The 22286-nt window shown below is 34.0% G+C and overlaps 2 protein-coding genes and 1 long non-coding RNA gene across 3 annotated transcripts; all 3 read left to right on the forward strand.

Annotated features, from left to right (window-relative positions):
• The first annotated feature begins 1139 nt into the window (after nucleotides 1-1139).
• Nucleotides 1140-7429, forward strand: LOC111699994 (probable assembly chaperone of rpl4). Its single transcript, XM_023470800.1, has 9 exons — nucleotides 1140-1244; nucleotides 2297-2390; nucleotides 3314-3497; nucleotides 3737-3819; nucleotides 4133-4207; nucleotides 5004-5101; nucleotides 6230-6306; nucleotides 6817-6958; nucleotides 7267-7429. The coding sequence occupies exons 1-9, from the start codon at nucleotides 1236-1238 to the stop codon at nucleotides 7387-7389; spliced, it is 885 nt and encodes a 294-aa protein (XP_023326568.1). The 5' UTR covers nucleotides 1140-1235; the 3' UTR covers nucleotides 7390-7429.
• A 3-nt stretch (nucleotides 7430-7432) lies between these two features.
• Nucleotides 7433-20934, forward strand: LOC111699993 (palmitoyltransferase ZDHHC5-like). The gene is made up of 14 exons (XM_023470799.1): nucleotides 7433-7767; nucleotides 8250-8332; nucleotides 9114-9171; nucleotides 9696-9784; nucleotides 10766-10889; nucleotides 11454-11569; nucleotides 12209-12299; nucleotides 13461-13581; nucleotides 13868-14105; nucleotides 16693-16758; nucleotides 18481-18584; nucleotides 18882-19004; nucleotides 19476-19821; nucleotides 20342-20934. Exons 1-14 carry the CDS (start codon nucleotides 7704-7706, stop codon nucleotides 20909-20911), a joined length of 2193 nt encoding a protein of 730 aa, XP_023326567.1. The 5' UTR covers nucleotides 7433-7703; the 3' UTR covers nucleotides 20912-20934.
• On the forward strand, nucleotides 20930-21526 carry LOC111699995 (uncharacterized). The gene is made up of 2 exons (XR_002764878.1): nucleotides 20930-20972; nucleotides 21223-21526. It is a non-coding gene; the product is annotated as an uncharacterized LOC111699995 (long non-coding RNA).
• The last annotated feature ends 760 nt before the right edge of the window (nucleotides 21527-22286 follow it).

Here is a 22286-nt window from a genome sequence, read left to right on the forward strand (position 1 = left end):
AGAGCGCCCAAAAAAGAGTTTATGTTTTTGTTCTGCGAATTTGGGAAAAATAACTAATTTTAACGATAAATATAACGAATATTTTGGAGAACAGGAAAACTGGCCATTTGATGCCCAATTTGACTTAATCCTCCACCTGGTGCACGGGTCTTAAATGGAAGACATGTGGCCGCAGCGCTCGGCCCCCTAGCCAGTCTTAGCTGCTGCGCTCGGCCTAGAAAGTGTCATAACTTAACCTAACCCGTGGCCGCAGCGCTCGGCCCAGAAAGTGTCTTAACCTAACATAACCCTAAATGAATACTAATTTAATTATTTTTCTGGGTCTACAAAACTCAACACACAACATAAATCCCACTCGGCCCAGAAATTGTCCTATAACTAAGACCCTTTTTTAAAGATGACCAGCAAGTAACGATACACTGGCGCCGATCAGGATCCAGGGACAAAATTTTGTGAACATTCTCAAAAAAAACAAATAAAGAAGTTCCCAATTTTTCCAGGAGGGGGACGTCCCTCCCATTTTCAGGGGGAACTTCCTTCCCCCCCCCCCCATAAGCTGCCTCTGATTATTTTCAATGTTTAATCATTTTTTTTAGGGGGGGGTGTTTCCTTCCTTTCCCCCCTCAGTATAGGGGGGAATCAGTCTATATTTCCTAAACCAAACCAAATATCACTCCACAGAGAAACTGGCCGCCTTGCTAATCCGACAAATTTATCTGGGAATATTATATTAAATAATTCTGAAATTTTCCTTACAGTATCATAATTGAAGAAAACATATTTGAACACCTGCGGATCGTGAACATATCAAATAAGTTTTTAGATGTAGTAATATAGAAAAAATGTACATGAACAATATAACGTCTGATTGTAATCTCTCTTTCAAAGAATTAAAAATTTAGCTATTTTAACTTCTACCCCTGCATTACAATTCTCATGTAGTAATTACGTAAATGAAATGTAAAAGATTAGAAATTGTATTTAAACTTGACATCGGGTTTTTTGGCATTAATTGACTTAACACCGACCCTTTTATACCTAGATGGGAGGTGCAATATTGGCTTTGTTTTGATGTCAAAGACACATTTTTAGCAGCCAACCTCAACAAGAAAGAAAGGATGGGACTTTTCTGTCACACTTATCTTTTATATAATAATTTTTAAATTAATTTATGATTTCGATCAGACAGTGATAACATTAAAGCTTTAGAGCTTACTTCCTCTCTTCTTCTTGAAATGGGCCAGGTACATTATACAATAGCAATCCATGTTTTTAATTTATATACAAAGACATTAGATAAGAAGGGATTTTAGGTTATCTTTACTTTGAACCAATCAGATCAATTGTTTTTACAATTGTGCACCCTTTAATCTATGTATATTTTTAACGAGCANCCCCCGCGTCTTGATATATTTTGTGTTAATATTTGATGAACATTAAGGACATACTTTGAGTGACGGATGGTTGGTTTCCATTGTTCATGATAGATATGAAATATATACTTGCACACTGCACTGTCGTATCTGTGCTCTGGTCAACCATTGTAGTATTTACAAGAAATAGGCCCCAATTTGGACTTCTTACATTTATAGAATTACATCTCTTTATGGGGAAAGGTACAAATAAGTGTTGTCCCCTCCCACTCGTTTCCACCATTAGACCAGATTAAAAATCAGTTTCATTATATCTATCTGTTAACGAAACAGTATTTGTGAACAGATGTTCAATCTTTTGATAACAGAAGGTTGTTTATAAAATTACATGATAGCAATTCACGACGGAGGATTCATGATCAAATTCTATAATCTTAATAAGGAATCTCTGATATTCTTATCCCTATATCTTTGCAACACAATGTTGCAAGCCTTAGATATTTTAATCTATGAATACTGTTAGATTCATATAATTTAGGTTCGAAATACCAAAGGCTTACACCTGACGTTGCAAAGACATAGGGTTTAGAAAATTTGAGTTTGTGGAGAAGACTCAATTCCTTCACATTCCGAATTAAAAAGCAGTATTTTTTTGGTTTGCAACAATTTTAATTAAATCTCGGGTTCATATTAAAACCAGCATTTTACAAAGGAATGTCATTTACTCTCCGAAAAATTAGAATCGATGGAAATTTTCCTGAGAGTAAATGAAACAAACCTTAGATTTTTTTACTGAACAAGATTATAATTAATTATGAATTGTCTCACTTCTGATGAAAACTTCAATTTTTGTATTAATTCACAATCAAGTTTTTGTTTGGTATTGAAAAAAACTATTTTTATAAAAAATATTTTATATTTAGATGGAGCAGGCGCAGCATTGTCTAGGTCGAGCTATATTCTTAAAACCTCAAGAAGGACACACTAAATATCTTTCCCTTGCACAACTCATGACAGGTTAATTACTCATCATTCAGACTCTTATTTTCCTGTGCACAAATCCTGTTTTTTGTTCCGACTTGTTTTTATGATAAATTCTTGGGATTTGTTATTTTCACAATGAAATTTTTAATTTTATAAAAAAAAAAAAAAAGTCATACAATTTTTACCATTACCCCCGTTTTATTCCACACAATTTAGCTTTTTACTATCCTTCATGAAGGGAGGGGAGGGGATGTAATAAGGGGTAGGCACCTTTAACCCTATTTTCGCAAAGAGCAAGAAGTGTTTTTTTTTATTTACAACCCTGTCTTTCTGAAACACCCAGTAGTTGCTGGAGCGGTAATTTTACTTTTAAGCAAAGTTTCATGATTTGTAAGGTGAATTATTTGACTTAGAAAGCATAACTATTAAATGAATTTACAAAAGTTGCATTCCTATGGCATTCCTGGGATAACCAAGGGGAGGTGATATTCATATATTTTCCAGGAAAATAATCACCGCCATTGTATTTTGATTATCAAGTGTTTAGCAAAATATGAATTATGATGTAGTTGAAATTATGAATTCACTTTTACTTGTCCCAAAAGTTTTGAAAATGATTCTGGGAAAGAATTGTCTATAAAAACATGCCCAGCGTAGTTTTAGGGCGAGGATTAATTGGTTAATGGAATTTATGTGTAATTTCAAGTGACCCTCCAATCTCCTAGCAGAGATGTCAATGCCCGATTCACAACAGGACCCTTGAAAGCTTTGTCTGATCAAGTTAGAGTTAAATATCCATACTTGTTTATTTTAACAGTTTAATTTCATTCGTGGTTTCACTGCATACGTGATTTGCGCATTTCGTGCTTGTAATGAATAATGTAGAAAATTAACTCTTTTCGAGTCAGAAACGACGCCATTTTCTAAAACAAATCTAACATTGATTATGTATTAAGGTGTTGAATCCCGGGATCTATATCTGAAAGCTATTGAAATAATCTCCTCTCTCCTCTCCAGCCTGAACCCGGAGCACGAGACACGGACGGAGTTAAGAAGAGATATATCGAATGCTTACGTCAGCCTGTCTGAGATTTATATGACGGATCTGTGTGATGAACCTGAAGCAGAAATTGAGTCCAAGTAGGTATTAAATCAGAGACTGAATTTAAAAATGGTTAGCCAGGTCTAGCCCTGGTTGAACTGCCTTCTGCCGGTTCAAATTCTAACTTAATGTTTAACTTTGTATCGGAGTTTCAAATTTGAACCAGCACTAGGTTGTTCAGCGATGTAGCTAATAATGCCAGATGTTCCATGAAAAAATTGAACTCAAGCTTTAAAAAAATCTGAGGAACAATTATTTATCAAAAAAATTTGTTTAGGCGATTTATTGATCTATCGGTTGAGGCGGATGAAACTAATCCTGAGTCTTTTCAAGCTCGAGCAAACTATTTATTAATCACAGGTAAAATTATTTACAAAATGAAAATTAAATAAAGTACAAAAAAAATTTAAGTTCTTTTGTGCTTTGAGACATGATGCCTCATCTTTAACTAACCTATACTTTTTTGGAAGTCCACAAAAATTTACACAAATGCAAATTCAAAAACAAATATTGAGGTTATTTTTGTAACACAAAGGAAATTTCAATTTTTTTATTGGTTTTGATTTTTTTATAAGCTCTGATTTTTTAATGACGAGTTTTAAAGAAAAAAAAAGTATATTTTTAAAACATGTTTTTTTTTAAGTTACGTAATTGTATATGTGTAATATTGCAGGAAATAGTGAAGATGCTAAAATATCTATTGGCAAATCTATTCAACTATGGCTTCCAGCACATCTTAAATTTCTAGGTAAAATTATTTTTAGCCTTCGAACATATTTAAACATTTCCACCGATTTAATTTTATCACGTGATGAGAGGCACTGTCAACTTGATTTCCAAGTGACCCCGAATTTGAAGAGTTACATCAACGATTCACAGCGGTAACCATTTCAACTTTGTCTGAGCAGAAATATTAAATACATCCTGACTTTTACTTTGTAACTTTGGCATGTAGTTTTCTATAAATGGGACTTGCGGATTACATTTACTTGAAACTTGAAATTTAAGAAGTTAAGAAATCGATGTTTTGTAAATTTATCTTGTTTTAAAGTTTTAACAGAGAATACGAAGTGTATTTTTTTGTTAAAAATACTGTACAATTGTTAATCTAATGTAAACGGTTTGGAAGATGACACTAATCAATCCTGAGGTCGCATTTAAAGAATGCGAGCGGCGGCTTAAATTTAAGCCGCGGCTCAAATATGGTTGGTGTCACTTAAAATTGTATTCAATGTTTCAAGATTTAAGCCGGCGATCAATTGAAACCGGTTTTTGGCGGATTTAAGACGCGGCTCAAATTCATTAAATTCGGACACTGAACAATTATGTTTACATTTATATAAAATACTATACAATTGTACAATTTTACATGTAATGTAACCGGTTTGGAAGATGATACTATTTAATTCTATTCAATTCAGTGTACATTGACAAATACTCTACAGTTGTACATGTAAAGTCCAGAAAACGGTTAAGATTATGACAAAACATTAATGTCTACATTTAATTTAAAAATGCTGTTCAACTGTGCATTTTATGTTTAGAAAGTGGTGAAGGAGAAGACACAAATCTATCTTATACTTTCCGACTTTCTACCGCTAAAATACTTCTTGACCTTGAAGACTATGATAATGCAACCAAGGTACACAAAATTGTCGAGAAATATCTCCTTTCACTTCCTGTCTCGGGAAATATAGAAATTAGACGAATCTTTGAAACCAATTTCCTTTCCTAATTTTAATGTTTATGAAAGGGCAATTTATTGAACAAAGAGGAAAATAATTGAACATTTTAAAGGTAGTTTCTTTCTATTTTAATGTGTTTTTTTATTTTGAAGTTGTCTTCCCTGTTTCTTGATATTTTGATATCTTGTTGTCTTCGTTCTTTCACTGATAGAATGTCGCTCAGGATTTCTCTATTTAAAACTGTAATCCGATATATTTTTAGAAATATTTTTAGAGAAAAAAAATTATATAAAATTTTTATTCTGTATGAAGGGGACACTAAGCGTTATGGTGTGAGTGGCAATTCGACACTTTGTGACACCAAATTTTGTACACGCTGCGTTTGTTACTAATAATTGAGATAGAAGGCTGAAATTTGGCATGCAGCCTCTAATTGTGATCATTACATGGATCACGAGAAAATTTGACATCGGAGGTCATTGACTTCCATTTTCACCTCCATGAATCAGATATGCTTTCATACTTTTTGCTACCACATAAGTAATGCCCTGAAATTGATGCGTATATCAGACCTCCATTTTGACCTCCCTTCGAAAAGAACCCCAAAAAAGGGTAAAAAAATAAAACAAAGAAAAAAAAGTCATGTGAGGTGTCAAATCATAGGTTTTTGAAGTCCGTCCTGATTCCATTCTGATATTCCTTTTTGACCTCAGATGATCCTGGAGTTCGTAGCCTCCAAAATTTGACTACCTCTGAAGGTCAAAATATGAAATCAATGAAAATAAGTCATGTAATCCATATTTTTGTCTTTGAAAACTGTTTATTTTGATTTGTGGTTTCTCTGTACATTTCTTGCTTATAATAATGGCTAAAGAAATTATCAGAACTTAACACTTCTAGTCCAAAAAATACATTATCTAACACATTTTTGATCAGATTATTGTTTCAAGAGTACCCTTGTAAATAGGGAATTGCAATCTTTGCCGATAGGGTCAATTGAAATCACGCTTACAGTCCCTTTAAAGAAAGAAAAACGACAGTAATTAATTAACAGTTTTTGTTTCCACTACAATTATACTGTCTAGGTTCTGGATGGATTAATAGAAGAAGATGAGGAGGTTGTTTCTACCTGGTATCTACTAGGATGGTTAAATTATTTAAGGTCAGCTCTATCAGATCTATTATTTAAAAAAAGGATCATATTTTTATAGTGATACAATTTTCACTTCAGCAATTTTCACTTGAGCATAAATATGATTAACTTCATTGCAAGAATACCCATACCCAAAGAGAAAATGGGGAAATAACATTCCGTAAAAACTGGGGGTGATTTGTTAGTAATATTTTCTTTATTTTACAAGTTGGTTCAATTTTTGTATTTTCCCTCCACGAAACCATAAATAATGCGGGGGGGGGGAATAATGGAATTATATACACCTCTGATTATTTGTTTGTAATTTTAAAGATTTGATAATCATGATATTTTAATGCGATGCTAGTTTAAAGTGATTAATTTCAAATGAACTAGATATTAGGTTTTATGTTCATATTCCAAACTATCAAAAATTTAACATTTATGAAAACGGTTTTGAAGGTGGGTGCTTGACAAATTTATTAAATCAATTAATTTACAATTTTAAAGAGGATTAATTTCTATTTTCGTTTTTTTCAGAAGTCAGTCTGAGTCTGATTATCAGGGAAATGCGCGATATTATCTCCGTCGTGCTCGTGATGTAAACACAATGGCACCTACTGATGACCAGGCCATGATAGAGCATATTACAGAGCTTCTCACAGAACTCGGAGAGGGAGAGGTAAGATCGCATCCACATTCTAAAAAGAAAACAGTCCCCTATCATTCGACTAAAAATGTCTTGTTTTGTGCAATATGTATCAAATCAATGTTAATGGTCGGAGTTAATGAAAAATAAGTATTAGTTGAAACAGGAATTGCTAGTTGAATTAGGTGTTGCTAGTTGAAATAGGTGTTGCTGAACTAGTCATGTATGGTTGAACTACTTAATTTGTGCACAAAATAGAATTTAGTACCACTATTCTTATCTAGATTAAGTACTTCTCGCTATTCATTAATTCCGACCTCTGTATTCTTCTTTTATTTCAGGAAGAACATGACGATGACGGAGTTAACATTGGCGAGGCGGAGCCGGATACCGTGGCGGAGATCCTTGACCAGGAGGCAGATGGTTATCATCCGCCGAACCAAGAGGAACGAATGGAAGACTAGTCGCAACTTTGGCAAGATTATTTTTATATTTTTTTCAGAATTAAAAATGGCGACTGGTGTGAGTGACCTTCGTGATAAGTAGCCTCAAACTAAAAATTTGACGCTAGGTTACAGAGGTCCTAGGCTCAATTAGAATTGGGCGTTAAAACTTCAAGATAAAAATCAAGAACCAATGATTATTTAATGTAAAATCAAAATGTGATTAGAATGATGGCTGATAAGGACAAAAACATAATGTTGAATGAAAGCGTACATTAGCCCCGGACAACCATCTTGACCTCAACCGACCTTAACAGCGTGCTCCCGGCCTCAATATGCCGAAGTGTAAATCAAAAACTAAATTTCTTCCGGCAACCTTTGCCTGGATTCTTCTATTAGGTAAATTAATTTTAAAGGTTAATCTGTGTCAGATCACACTTACAATCCCCACCTTTAACTTTATGATCCCGTATGAAGCCACTAGTGCTTAGGACCCCGGTAAAAGTCGATTTTTATTGTTTTGAAAATGTGTGAATTTGGACAGAATAATCCGTCATAATTTTTAAAAATGTCGACTTGTAGAGCAACAGTTTGAAGCTAAAATTGTCAATAGGAAAGGTAGCCTAACAGCCTAGTATTTATTTAATTAAAATACAGAAATTACTTGTTAATTATGGAAAAAGGATTAGAAACAACCAGTCTTAGTTATAAAAAACTTCGTCTTAAATACATAAAAATTCAGAAACTTCCTATTTGATGTTTATAAGAATAAGAATAATTATAAGATCTGAAAGGGAACCCGACATGGAACCCCCAGACAGGAACTAACTCTTTATTATATAAAAGTTGAGAAACTTCTCCTATATTATGTATAATTTCAGGAACTACCTCTTTATTCTTCGCTTTCCCGTGTGTCCAGTGGTATATTCTACAGCAGCAGTGGTATCCGGTTCCTATATTCCAGGCATCAATCAATCAAAGTTTTAGAAAAATAATTATTTAATAGTTGATTGTCTGTAACATCAGAGATTAGGTCTAACAAACCTAAAGTGCTCGGCTCAAATTGTCGTAACCTAATCCGAAATTATGGCGAACTTATTCACTTCGAATTCGGTTTTTAATTAATTGATTTTTCATTAAATTTCTTATTGAGTCGTAATATGACGACTTTACATAAGAAGGAACATTTATAAGGAAATGGAATCTGTTAAGAGAATCCAATGTTGACCCCCCGGACCGCCGCCAGGTGGGGGAAGCACCATCCCCCACCCGTTTCCAAAGCTGGACCTTTAACCCCCCACTAGCTTTTCCCCAGCCGGGGGAGTCAAGGAGATACTTCCAATAGTGGGCAAACCAATTGAATCCATTGGTTGGTTGGTATCTCATAACCGTTTATGTAAAGCCAAGAGGTTCACCGGGTTTTATAGGGATCCTGCTAGGAATATCCAACGATCTATGATCAGTTTTAGCTTATCAGCTCGTTCCATCAGCACTTCTTTGGAGGCATTGCCTCCCCCTAAGATTCCAATTTTTAATGCTCAAAAAAGGCAGACCACTTTTTGGAATTGGCAGAACTAGTGCTATTTTGTGATTGTCGTTTTATAAATCATTTTTGTAAAACTGGATTGTGAAGTTGTCTGATTAATTGTAAATTAATTCCGGGTCTTTCTGATCAGGGCTGTATGTTAAGTTTGAATACTTGGTGGTTTACATTTATTCGATTGATTAATTGGTTGCTTATACAGGGAATCCTAACGTTATTTGTTCTCATAAATTTTTCAATGGCGACCTTCATGGATCCAGGTGAGCCAAAAGAAAAAGGGGGAATTTTCTTGAATATTTCATTGATTTGCGGATTATTTCTTACATTTTGGGTTTAAATGATATTTGTGAAAAGGATGATTTTCCAGAAATTTTATCTCTTTCATCTTGTTTGTTTGTTGTCATACTCAGAGGATTGAATTTCAAACAGACAAGGGAGGAAAATGAAGCGGAGGGCCAGGGGGTAAACATTTTAATGTGTTCCGATGAGGGGGGGGGACATCACCCATCAAGTTTATACCCTTTGTGATACTTCTTATAAAAATTCAGTTATTTTCCCAAATCAGCAAATATCCCCCTAAATAAAATTGCCTAAAATTGGTTTTAAGATGAGGTGCGGGGAAAATGAGGGAAAGGAGGGGGAAAGTTGGAAGACTTCAAAAAGGCTAGGGGTTTTGAATCTTTGTTTCATGGGGCCAATTGTTAAAGGATAAGGACAATTTTACATTTTTATCGCGTTTCAGACTTTTTTTCTGTAAATTTTTTTTTAATTTAAATGCGCATAGGTGTGATACCGCGCGCAAGTCCTGACGAGGATAGAGACGATGATTTCCGTGCTCCGCTCTATAGAAACGTTGAGATAAACGGAATCACGGTAGGAGAACTTTAAGAAATAATTTATTATTTTCCTCATTTCAAAGTATAATTTTGCAGGGTGAAAAAATCTCCTCCCCTCCCCCCCCCCATCAATTTTTTTTTGATTTCCTTCCGTACTTCTCTATATTCCTCTTTCCCTGTCAACCTTCATCTTTCACTCTCATCCATCCTCCTTCCGTCTCAACCTTCCCCTTTACCTCCCAACCTTCCATTCCCTACTTTTCCTCTTCCCTGCCTATCTCCATCCCTACTTATCTACTTCCCTACCTAGAAATCAAAGACCGTGGGGGGGGGGACAAAAAGCAAAGACTCAGAGGAGGGGAAGAGAAGAAAAACGTGAAGGGGGAAAAAGGGAAGGATGGGGAAGAGAGAAATGTAGGGAGGAGGAAGGAATGGAAGTGGATATGTTGGGAAGGGGATAGGTAGGGAAGGGAAAGGGAAAGGTAGAGACGGAAGGAGGAAGGTTGAGAGAGAAAGAGGAAGGTTGAAAGGGAAAGAGAAATATAGGGAACTACGGAAGGGGCAGGGAAGGTAAGTAGAAGGGGAAGGTAAGAGGAAGGTAAGGTAGTTAGGGAAAGGGAAGGTAGAGAATTGATGGTAGGTTTGCAAATAAAGAAGTAAAGGAAAAGGAAATATAGGGAAGGGAAGGGCTGGAGCTCTTTACCTCTACATATCCACATAACTTTATTTAAAAATCGGAATTGAATGCACCCCTGGCTTTTGTTAACCTTTTTAATCAAACTAATTTTAAAATTTTAAAAACGATTTTTACAAGTTTTGTTTGTTGGAATTATTCGAAAATTCTCCTGGAAAAGTTTTAAAAACTTCTTAGATTTGGAACCTTTACCCAAGTTATCCCCTATCACTGAACTCTTAACCTAAATAAAATCTTGCCAAAATAAAAATTTTCGAGAGGTTCCATTTCGGGTTCCTGTTTGGATCTGTTGTGATTAATTGATTGAATTCCATATTTTCCCAGGTGCGTATGAAATGGTGCGTAACCTGTCAGTTCTACCGACCTCCTCGCTGCTCACACTGTTCAGTTTGTAACAATTGTATAGAAATATTTGATCATCATTGTCCTTGGGTCAACAACTGTATAGGTAATTAGAAAATAAAATTAAATTTTAAAAATCTGAAATTTTTCTTGCTTAAGGAATAATTTTTATTTAACTTCCGATGTTTGCTTATTTTCATGTAGAAATTTGATAGGATGTTTTAACCTACAAGGTGTCCCTCATTATATTAAATTGTAGCTATTAAATTACGATTTTGGGGACAAATCAGAAGATTTAAAAAGAATTTATCATTTAAAAAAGTTGTAAAAGGTGAAATAAAAAAAAATTGCATTCAGAAAATACTAGTTTTTTTCGAGTATCATGTATGTATTTTGGCTTTAAAGCTTAGTGATTATCCGATATGATATGGGACGCTCTGTATAGCTCAGTATTAAACACTTGATGGTTTTATTTTTTATTTGAGAGAAGAGCATGAAATATATGCTTATTGTATTTATTTTTTAAATCTCGAATCATGGTTGGTCCGCACATGTCCTAGACAGATCCAAGCTCTGTTCTGGATCTGAGAGCGGCCTAAGTGTCTATTCAAGTAAAATTTGTGTTTCAATTTTGTTTTAAAAATTATCATTAATTCATTTAAACATTTAGGTCGTCGAAACTACAGATACTTCTTTATGTTCCTTATCTCCTTAAGTCTCCACATGACCTCCATCTTTGTGCTCAGCCTCGTTCACGTTCTCCATAAAAAGGACAGCCTCAGTGAGGTTAGTTTTAAGATTTTGTAATCTAATATATTGTTGGTTACGGCGGGTTTGTTCTGAACAAAAGTCTGAAGATAATATGTAAAGATTTTACTGAACAAATCTGGTTAATGTAATTTTTTAACTAGTATTTAAACGTTTTACTTGGGGACCCAGCCAAAGTTTGAGGCAAATCGGTGACGGGGGTTCAAGAATTGTAACCAGACATTCAAACAGACAGACAGACAAACAGAGATTACTACTTATAGATATAGATGCTTTTGTGCACGTATCATGGAGCTTACATGGAATATACTCTTTTTAATATTGTTTTATGCTGAAATTTAAGTTTTCCGTCAAAAACTCGCGTTTTAGTATATAAAAGGAAGCATTTATAATTCAAGTTTTTTATTGTGATTAGTTTTGATTGAGGGTCAATTTCATTGAAATCTAATATTTGTAATTTGTAAATTGTACCTGTAGTTTCATCCAGTTCTACAACCAAGATTGTTAAATCAAAAATCTATCAGAATTATTATTTACTAGCTTAGGAAGCCAGCGTATACAAATACATTGCAATATATCCATTAGATAGAAATTAAATATGTTTAATTTTAATTTGAAATCTAACGAACATGGTAATGTAGGGAAGTAATTGTTTAGATACCTGTAATTGTATCTCTGGCTGTAATGTGCGTAATTGCGCTCCTCATTATTCCAATATTTGGGCTCACAGGCTTCCATATGGTTCTAGGTAGGTTAATGTTTTCTCCCTACATCCCCCCCCCCACTGTAAATTTTTCCTTTCGCAGATATTCTGTCGGAGAAGAGGGGAAGGGAATGAAAATTTCGACTTAGACTTTCATTTTATTCCTTTATTTTATGATAATGTTCACCCAAAAATGGATACATTTTTACTTAAAGACAATAATTTTCTTTATCCCCCTCCCCACCCCACACACATACTAAAACATTTCTATCATTGTTCTTAAGAAGAGTTTACGTTTATTTAAGAAAACGCGTATATTTCTGTTTTCTTGTTAGTTTTACTAAATTTTAAAATCAAATTCTCTTCCTGCATCAGCGCATACTTTCATTTGTTTAAATTCATGAATTTAGAAAACTCTCGAAATATTTTTACAAAAATGTGCTAAATTCTCCAGAGCGAAAAATTGGAACGTTTCACTATGAATTTAAATTTTATTGAGGTACAATCTTTTTGTTACTAAAAAATAATGAAACTGCGTAAAATTTCAATACAATGTTTTTGTTCTTATCACTAGAAAGTCTCATTATTTTTTTCTTTAAATAAATTAAATGAAAAATTTAATTTAATCCATTGAGAAAGTCATATTTTCTCTCTAAGGTTGTTAAGGTTTTAATTTTAATTTTCAAACCTAATTTGGATCAAATTGTTAAAATAAAGGATTACGCTGTGGACTCATTATTCAGTAGAAATTATGATAATCTTTTTCCTTCCTCCACGCAATATAAAGTTTTGCTTTAGTGGTTAGGATCAGGATTTAAAAATATGAGCTTTCATTCGATTTGGAGAAAAAAGGAAGAAAAAAGGAAATAAGGGGAAAGGAAGGGGAAAAGGAAAAGGAAAAAGGGAAGAGAAAAACGGAAAGAGAGAAGGGTAAAAGGGGAAGAGAAGGAAAAAGGGGCAATAGGGAAGGGAAAAGGGGCTACAGGAAAGGGGAAAAGGGCAATAGGGAAGGGGAAAAGGGGCATGAGGGAAATCTACAAAAAAAGCTTTTAAAAAAATCAATGGGACTTTAAAGTTGACCTTTTTTAGGTGGACCAAAACGCTCCATTATAATACTAAAATTTAAAAAAAGGGCACCCCCGCCGCAGCAAACTTCTTCGAAGTTTGCGCTGTTTTGTCTAATCATTTACTTGAACCCGTTTTTAGTTGCACGTGGAAGAACCACGAATGAGCAGGTGACCGGGAAGTTCCGTGGAGGATACAATCCATTCAGTAAATCCTGTTCATACAACTGCTGCTTCGCACTCTGTGGACCACAATATCCTAGGTATGTCTAGAATACTTTGGGGCCCAGTTGGTGGGGGGGGGGGGGGGGGGGGGTACGGCTCTGAGCTCCCCTTTTGACAGCCATAGTTTAGCGGATCCTCTGATCAGTTTAAAAATATACAAAAAAATTCTTAAATGTTATTTAATGAGAGATTGATAGAACTTTCATGATCTCTGATAACAACAAATTCAGCATAGAATACGCAGCAACAAAAATATTTAATATTTCTAGTGAAATAACCCAGTTTAACTTGATACATTTTTATTATTTTTATTTCTTTATTTAGTTTGAAGCACCCGGCAAAATATATCGGGAAGAAGCCACGAAAATACACCGTTCCCGTACCCGTTAACCCTGACACCCCGGGCCCGATAGGACCGAGGGGACCGGGAGGTGGACCTCGTAACAGTGGACGAGTCCGGGGGCAGGGAGTGGAACCCATCGCCGCCCAGGCTGCTGCGGCCGCCCAGGTTCGAACATATCGAGATAATGGACTTAAACATTCTTCATCAGCTTATAACAGGGTATGTAGTCTTCCCAGCACTTTCCCGGGGTTAAGGTTTAAATCATTATACATGGAGCCTAGAGTTTATACCTTAAGTTTGGTTTAAAAATTTGTGGAATAATCTTGACTTAAGCTTTATTAACTTATTCAAACCTGAAGTTTGACTTCTGAACTTAAACCCAGGTATTGGAGCTGAAGTTTAGTTTTCAGAGTTAGCTTAAGTTAAGTTTAAGAATATTTTCCTGTTTTAAATCTATTTTTATAAATATAAACTCTAGGGACCCGGCCTGCGCACGCTTTTCATTTGATTTAAAATGCATGTTCATATTTCTGGAAAGATATTTAGGTGCAGTGAGAAGTTATTTGATTATAAAATTTCCCAACTTAATTTAACATTTGAGAAATAGTCAATTTGAATAATTTTAACGGTAAACTCTTAAAGACATAAGTTCATTTGCATCTTGAATACAAAACTATTTTCTTTTTTATTCTGCACACGCCTCAGAGAACTATTATGATTGCATGCAAATAATTTGCCAAAAAGTGCATGTTAAAAACTTAAGACCTCACTGCAGCAACTAATATGTTAATTTATTTCTGTCTAATAATGATTTTGACACGAATTTTACGTTAAGCATGAATAACCTGGGAATTTTTTGCACAAATTTTTATTTATTTTTTTATAGCTATGTTTTTACAACATCGAAATTTAATTTTCATCCGCACATGAATATCATGTTTCATAGAAACCACATATTTTGCTTTTTACCTTTTCTAATTTACCTGAATGAATGTTTATTCGATCTACGTCCGTGACTAATGAATGGGATAAAATCTTCACCTTAATTAATGCCGACTTTCTGGAATTGGATTAGCTGAGATACGATATATTCTTATTATGATCTTTTACAGTTCAGTTGAACTCGTTGATCTTATAAAATTTTAATTTCCAGCCACCCCGGCCAACTAAACCTCTGTTGGAGTTAAAAGCAGAAACTTTAATGGTAAACGAATATAGCAGTAGATTTAATGGTGGGCGTGTATATCTCCCCCCCCCCCTTCTCTTTCTGATATTTTAAGACCTGGGAACGTTTTTAGTTAATTTGAGCTAGGTCGCTGAACTGCCTACTGTCGATTTAAATTTGAAACGAATCCTGAATCACCGATTAAAAGATAATCGTTGAACTGTCTCTAGACCTGGCTCAAATCTGGTCCAAATATATTAATGAAAGAAAGCAAATAACGTTTATGACGTTACTAAACTCAGGATTCTTTGCAGGATGCAGGCCAGGGGTCCTGCTCTACCCCCCACCCCTCTGGATTTCACAAAATAGTTAAATCCCTCCCCCCTCTCCCCTTTAGAGAAATGCATTTATACGCCCCTGTAGCAGACAATGATTGTTTTTGTAATTGTCCAATTCGGTAAAGATTTATCTTTTACTGAACCCATTTTTTAACAACAAACTTAGACGTGCTTTTTCAACGAACGTAAAACGGAAATGATTTAAATTTTATTTTCTCAACCATAAATCCTCAGTATACACGCCTTTTGGTTTAGTTTACATATTTCATAGTTTAGTTAACATTCTAGTTAGACTTTATTTAGTTTTCATGTACTTTGAAAACAGAGGAAAAAAATCTTAATTCATTTTAGGAATTCTGCTTAAGAATTCTGTGGCCGAATTTAAAGAATTTGAGCGGCGGTTTAAATTTAAGCCGCGGTTTAAATATGGTTGGTTCCCGTTAAAATTGTATCAAATGTTTCAAGATTTAAGCCGGTGCTTAATCTAAACCGGGTTTCGGAGGATTTAAACCGCGGCTCAAATTCTTTAAATTCCATCTCAGATTGATTTAGTAAGTAATTCGATATAAAAAATCTGTTTTTTTCTGATTTGTTTTTTTTGGTAAGTGTAATTATAATTTATCTGCATGAAAGTACATACATATGTGTGCACCTCTATTTGATTATTTTTTCTCATCATCTCATCACAAAATCGTTCATTTATAAATTTTGATATATGCTTCTAAATTAAAGATTGTATTTTTAGAGTTTAGGTTAAAATATGGATAGTTATAATAAGTTATTATTAGAAAAGAAAAAATAGTAATTTAAATTTACATTTGGATGTACATATATATATAGATTTAGCTTTACAGTTGTTTGCGAAATTATTGAAATATTTAAAATATTTATGTCCAGTCCAGCCAATGTTTTCAATTTCTAGAACTGAATATTAATTAAACAAAAATTGATGTTAAGGTCATCGATGTTGTTATAATTAAAATAGGCACAACTAAAATATTTAATTTAAAACTGAAATATTCATTTTAGACTTCAAAAAATTCTTTTCCTTGTTATTTTATGTGACCCTTGAAATTCTTTTTGATGATTATTCAGGCATTTATCTGAGAAAGAAGATGACGTCGTTATTTTTTATATTTTTTATATCTTAATTGTTCTAATATTTATTTTTAAAGTCTGAACGTATTTAATGTTTTTTACTACTCTTCAAGTGGGGAATCACTGAAAACTACGTCAGCAGTTCTTGTAAGAAAAAGGAAAATGCTTTTTAATGAATTTGAAGTTAAGTTTTGGACTTGTTTAGATGTCTATTGCCTCTGATATGGATGCTGGATCTGATATGGATGAGCCTATGGGGAGCCAGTCTAAAGTAAGTATTAGGATCTAGTTCAAGATTACATAGTTCTGTAGAATATGTTTGTATGTTAAAGGGACTGTAAGCGTAATATCAAATGACCTTTATGCAATAATGGCATTGTAAGATTCACAAGGGTATCCATGATGGTATGAACTAGATATCAATTTTTATAAATTTGAAAACTGTTAATTTTCTATTGGGGTCTTCTACAAAAGCGACTTGCGAATAAATACTGCAGGAAACATTGGAATTTTAAAAAAACCTTTCAACCCTCGAGAAACAAGAATATCTTCCACATTTTTGTTAGAGAAAGGTTTCAAGGGTACCTTTGTTAACCGGGCATTGTCATCTTACGAAATTACGCGTACAGTCCTTTAAGCAAAGAGAATAGAATATATATTAGAGGGGAATTTACTAGAAAAAAGTGTAAAACGGCCATTTTGTTGTACTGTTTCCATACTGCAGGTGTACTTCACATACTTGTGCTATATAACCTTTTGGGCCCTGGAACATCATTTTATAGAAAATCTAAAATTAATATTAACTGAAAACCAAATTATGACGTAGGCTGGTTTCATAAATGATCATTTCACATAGACTCTATGCCTTTCACTTTACAAACGATGATTTTCCGTTATAACTTTATATCAAATTATGTTTTTTTTATTCACCTAATTCATTTTATAAAATTAATTTAACAGCTTTAAAAAATTCGAAATTGAATTGGATAGTCTAGGGATCATACTGTATTAATGTACTTTATTGCATATAATTTGTGAACATTTACATGATTTTTCCACTTTGAACTCCCTTTCAGACTGAAAGGGACTGCCAAAATTCATACCGAGGGATTGTCTAAATTCCACTCTAATATGTATTCTATTCTCTTTGCCTTTAAGGTGTTGATATTAATTTAACGTGTCTGATTTATCAGTTAAACTATCATTCATTTATTTAATATCAATAAACAAATTAATTACTAAAATACAAACAATTTTCCCGAGTGAAGGAACAAGTTTACAAGTAAATTATTAATTAAACATCACAAGAAATACAGCTATTAAAAAATCAATAAAGCACGAACAAATGGATCAAATGATAATTAATCTTAATCTGCTTGACAAGATAAAGAACTAATGATAATAACAATTTATTTTGCATTAACCTTTAATCAAATCTTCATGGAACATTTTCAAATTAGGAAATTGATATTTAATGTGAAGAACGTGATTTTTTAGGTTCTATAGTAAAAGGGCAGACAAAAAATTGACCTGAATCATGGCTAGATCAGTTTCATAATTTACTGTCGCAAAGAACTGAAAAATTCATTTTCTTTTACCTTTGGTTAAGAGATGAATTTTAAATAACTGTTGACTTATTTCAAGAGAACCTATATTTAAAGAGTTCTATGCCAGATTTGTAACGTTACCTTTTAACCTGTGTCTGGGCAAGATAATGAAGCTATCCTTGTTTTTCATTGTAAACTTAGATAATTTGTAATAGCGGTTCATCTGAAACAATTTACTTAAACAATTTTTCAGTTGATGGCAAGCAAGGAAACCGACAGAATTTGTTACTATTTTTTAAAAAATCGACAATATTATCCTTATTAGTTACTTTAAAGTTACTTTAACAGGAGGTTCACTTAACGTCGAAAGCCCCTTGATATTGGAAAAGAACATGATTTAAACCCTCACATTAAATCTATGAAGACTTAAATATTTATTGTTTTAGGACACAGAATCCTCTCTTCCGCATAACAGTTCCAAATCCAATTTCTTCTCCGAAGACGACATTCATAATCGGACCAGGGCAGATGAAAGTGTGTTGTCTAGAAGGTAATAAAAATATTGCAAGACAACAGCTTTTGATCCTAAGTCCCCTTTTTCCAGTTTTTGTTCACAGTTGTTATAATTACATATGCTATCACATTTTGTACTGAAACTGAGTCTCTTCCTTGATCAAAATTAAAATCATGGGAAACTTCTGAATCAATTGAAGAGAAAATTAGTTATATTTTCTTTGAAGAAAAGTGTAATTTTTGATATTTTCTACATAACAGCTTTAAGAGAAGTGTTCTGTAAGCCCCCAGTAAACCCATCAATAATAAATTTGGAAAATGTTAAATATTTTAGCACCGCAAACACATCAGTCCAGTTGACCCCCAGCCCAGCTGTATCAGGGTCAGGGGCTTACCAGGGGCAAAATCAAGGTCGTCTTCTACAGCAGGGATACTCATCACCTCACATCCTTCAAAAGTAACTTTTTAGTATTATTATTGTTTTTATTAATGTTACTATTGGTATTATTATTGTTTTTATTAATGTTACTATTGGTATTATTATTGTTTTTATTAATGTTACTATTGGTATTATCATTGTTTTTATTTATGTTACTATTGGTATTATCATTGTTTTTATTTATGTTACTATTGGTATTATTATTGTTGTTATTAATGTTACTAGTGGTATTATTATTGTTTTTATTAATGTTACTATTGGTATTATTATTGTTTTTATTAATGTTACTATTGGTAATATTATGACAACTTTATTAGAAATAATGTCAATGTCATCATCATCATCATCATCATCATCATCATAGTTGTTGTCATTGTTATTTTCATTATCAATCACTGAATGTTGTTGTCGTTGTCATACGTTATACGTCATATACGTCTAACTTCATGCGTCATACGTCATTAATTTACAATAATAATAATACTGTAGGCCTGGTAAACGAAGTGGAACTCCTGATCATATGTTGAGTGAGACTGGAGTAGAGATGAGACAATTACCCCGTCAAACACAATCTCCGCCTGTCCCTCCTAGTAAAGTTAGAATGATGGGTGGTGTAGCCACGCCCCTAGCCGGTGCTCCGCCCCCTACCGTCTCCTCCCCAGGCAGGTACAGTGGGCTAACCACGCCCATGTACAGTCATGCTCCTAGTACAACGTACAACCCTGGGTATACGCCTGGACGGAGATATTTAAGTGAAGGAGAACTACTGGATCCTCAACAGAATATGCTAGCTAGTGGAGGAGTTGGTCCTTCTACTTCTGCAGGGCATATACAGGTATATGCTCTCATTCATTTCAGGGATATGAAACAGAGCCCCTCTAAGCTAAACATCAATAGTTTGAATAAAAATTACCCATTTTTCTGTTGCCCCCCTAATTATTTACTAAAGGGGGTGGGTGTTGTGTCCCCCGCTAAGCGGCTAAATTACTTATTTTGCATATTTTCTAATTAACCAAGGTAAGTAAAAATAGTAGCTGCTTTTCTTCTATGTTAAACAACCAACTAAATATTAAACATTTTTACATATTTCTAAATAAAAGAATGTTTAAACCTGGTCTCCTTTTCTGAATGTTTCTGTTTCAAACGTTCAAAGAATTTCAATTTTAAAGATTTTTCTCTTTTTATAAGATTAGAATGGATTATAAATCACTTAAACTTTAAGCTCATGTTTTTATCTTGATACTCCATTGTCCTGTTTAACAAGTAATTTTACTTTTATTCTTTTAAATACAAATTCTTTTTTAACAATCCGGTTTAAAAATAGATTGATTGAAGTGTTAAATTGTTTATTTCAGGAGCTCGCGGGTTCTCCGAACAAATCCTTTTATCTGTGGAAGACTGACAGTGGCAGTCCTCCTGTTATAAACTATGGGCACGGCCCCCACCCCGGTCACGGACCCCACCCTGGTCACAGCCCCCACCCCGGGCACCCTGTCTACCCTCAGGACTCCTCCCCTAACCATAGTAACTCTTATGCCCAGCAGGTTGGGTATTATCTTCAACAACCTGTATCAGAGTTTCTAGCTCCTACCATACAGTCAGGGGGCCCTAGAACCACCCCTTCAGGGTACCCAGGGGGCCCTATGGTCCCCTCAGGACACATGTCTCCTAAAATGTCCAGAAGAATTCCACTTGGCGGACATCTTTCTAGTCCTTACAGTGAAAATGTGATTAGAACTAGCTCATCGCCACATAACTCTCCCCAGGGACCTATTACGTTCACGCGCGCCCTCGAGGTGACAGATAAAATACAGATGAGGGGGCGAGCGCCTCCCCCCGCCCCGACAAACAATAGTGCGCAGACCGCAGAGGGGGAGACAAGTAGAGAATCTTTGTATGATGTTAATTATGAAATATCTGTATGACATAAAGAAAACTAAATAAAGTTTATCTCAATCGTCTTTTCCAGAGAAATGTTCAGAGGATGTAAATCATCGGCGTTTGGCTCGTTTGCATTTTTGATAAATAGAACAAAACAATGGATATCTTATGAACAAGAGGGCAACATTTTGTTTAATTACTGAGAAATGGTTCAGTGCCAGCATTAGGATGTTATTTAGTTGAATAATTTTTCAAATTGTTGAATTTTTATCTAGTTTGATTAAATGCCTTTCTAGCGTGGTTTAGTTCTGAAGAGCTCCAGGGCCGATGATGTAACCTTTTATTATAAATTTAGGTCTGATATAAATTAATTGATTGAACAACTAAATGAACTAATTGTCTGTTATAGAAATAAATGTGTCCGGTCGTTTGAGCTTCATGGTAATATTTATTTGTCGAAAATTGTTGAAATATTGTTGAAATGGATGATTATTTTTCCTAAAATACTCGTCTACATTTGTTAAAAAGTAATTTAACTTTTCAGTGTACATGTTTTCTAACCGCTTAAATATAAATGAACTGGCTAAACGTAAACAAAATGTCAAATAGTCAGTAAATAACCATCGTAATTGAAATACAAATGAATATGTAATTCTAAATTTTATTTTGTTATTTTGATACAAAAAAGTGGTATGTACGTTTCACTTTTTAGCCTCTAACATTTAGCAGATCCTCCGTTATTGTGTTAAAAAGTGTTAAAGTCTGTGAATTTTCTTTAATGTGTCTGCAGCATAAATCTCTGAAAGTTACTTTTATTAAGAAACCATTGTGAAAAATAATAAATTTTCACACAGAAAGGCAAATATGTCTCAATCGTCTTTACCAGAGAAATGTTTAGAGGATTTAGTTGTCATTTTTCAGAGTCGTGGTTCATCGATATCCACTGTGCCATTTTGCTACATAAAAATATATTTAGTCAGAACTTCACAAATGTCCATTAGGACTGGAAGACACTGATGAAAGTCAAAGTTTGACAAACTCTTAAAAAAACTTCTACCGATAGGAAACTGTTTGTAGAATTAACAAATCTTTAATGACTTATATATTAATTTTAACCATGGGATCAAGATGCAGAATCATATCGGTGACATTAACTCACTAGGATTTAAAGGTCTCTAGCTAAAACCGATGAGAATTTGGCAAATTAGTTTTTAAACTCAAAGCTAACCGCAAGTGCTTCACAACCCAAAGGGCTACAGAAAAGGCTATGTGAGTTAGAACTGTAAAATCAAAGCACAGGGCGTTGCGATACTTCATAGTGGACCCTGTCTCAAAAATTGATAAGCCTTTTATTAGCAGCCTGAATCTATGTGAACTGTGTTAATTCTGAAAACATTTGATAGAAAGATATAATTATAA

Source organism: Eurytemora carolleeae, unplaced genomic scaffold (genome assembly GCF_000591075.1).
Source record: "Eurytemora carolleeae unplaced genomic scaffold, Eaff_2.0 scaffold221, whole genome shotgun sequence".
NCBI classification, from domain to species: domain Eukaryota; kingdom Metazoa; phylum Arthropoda; class Copepoda; order Calanoida; family Temoridae; genus Eurytemora; species Eurytemora carolleeae.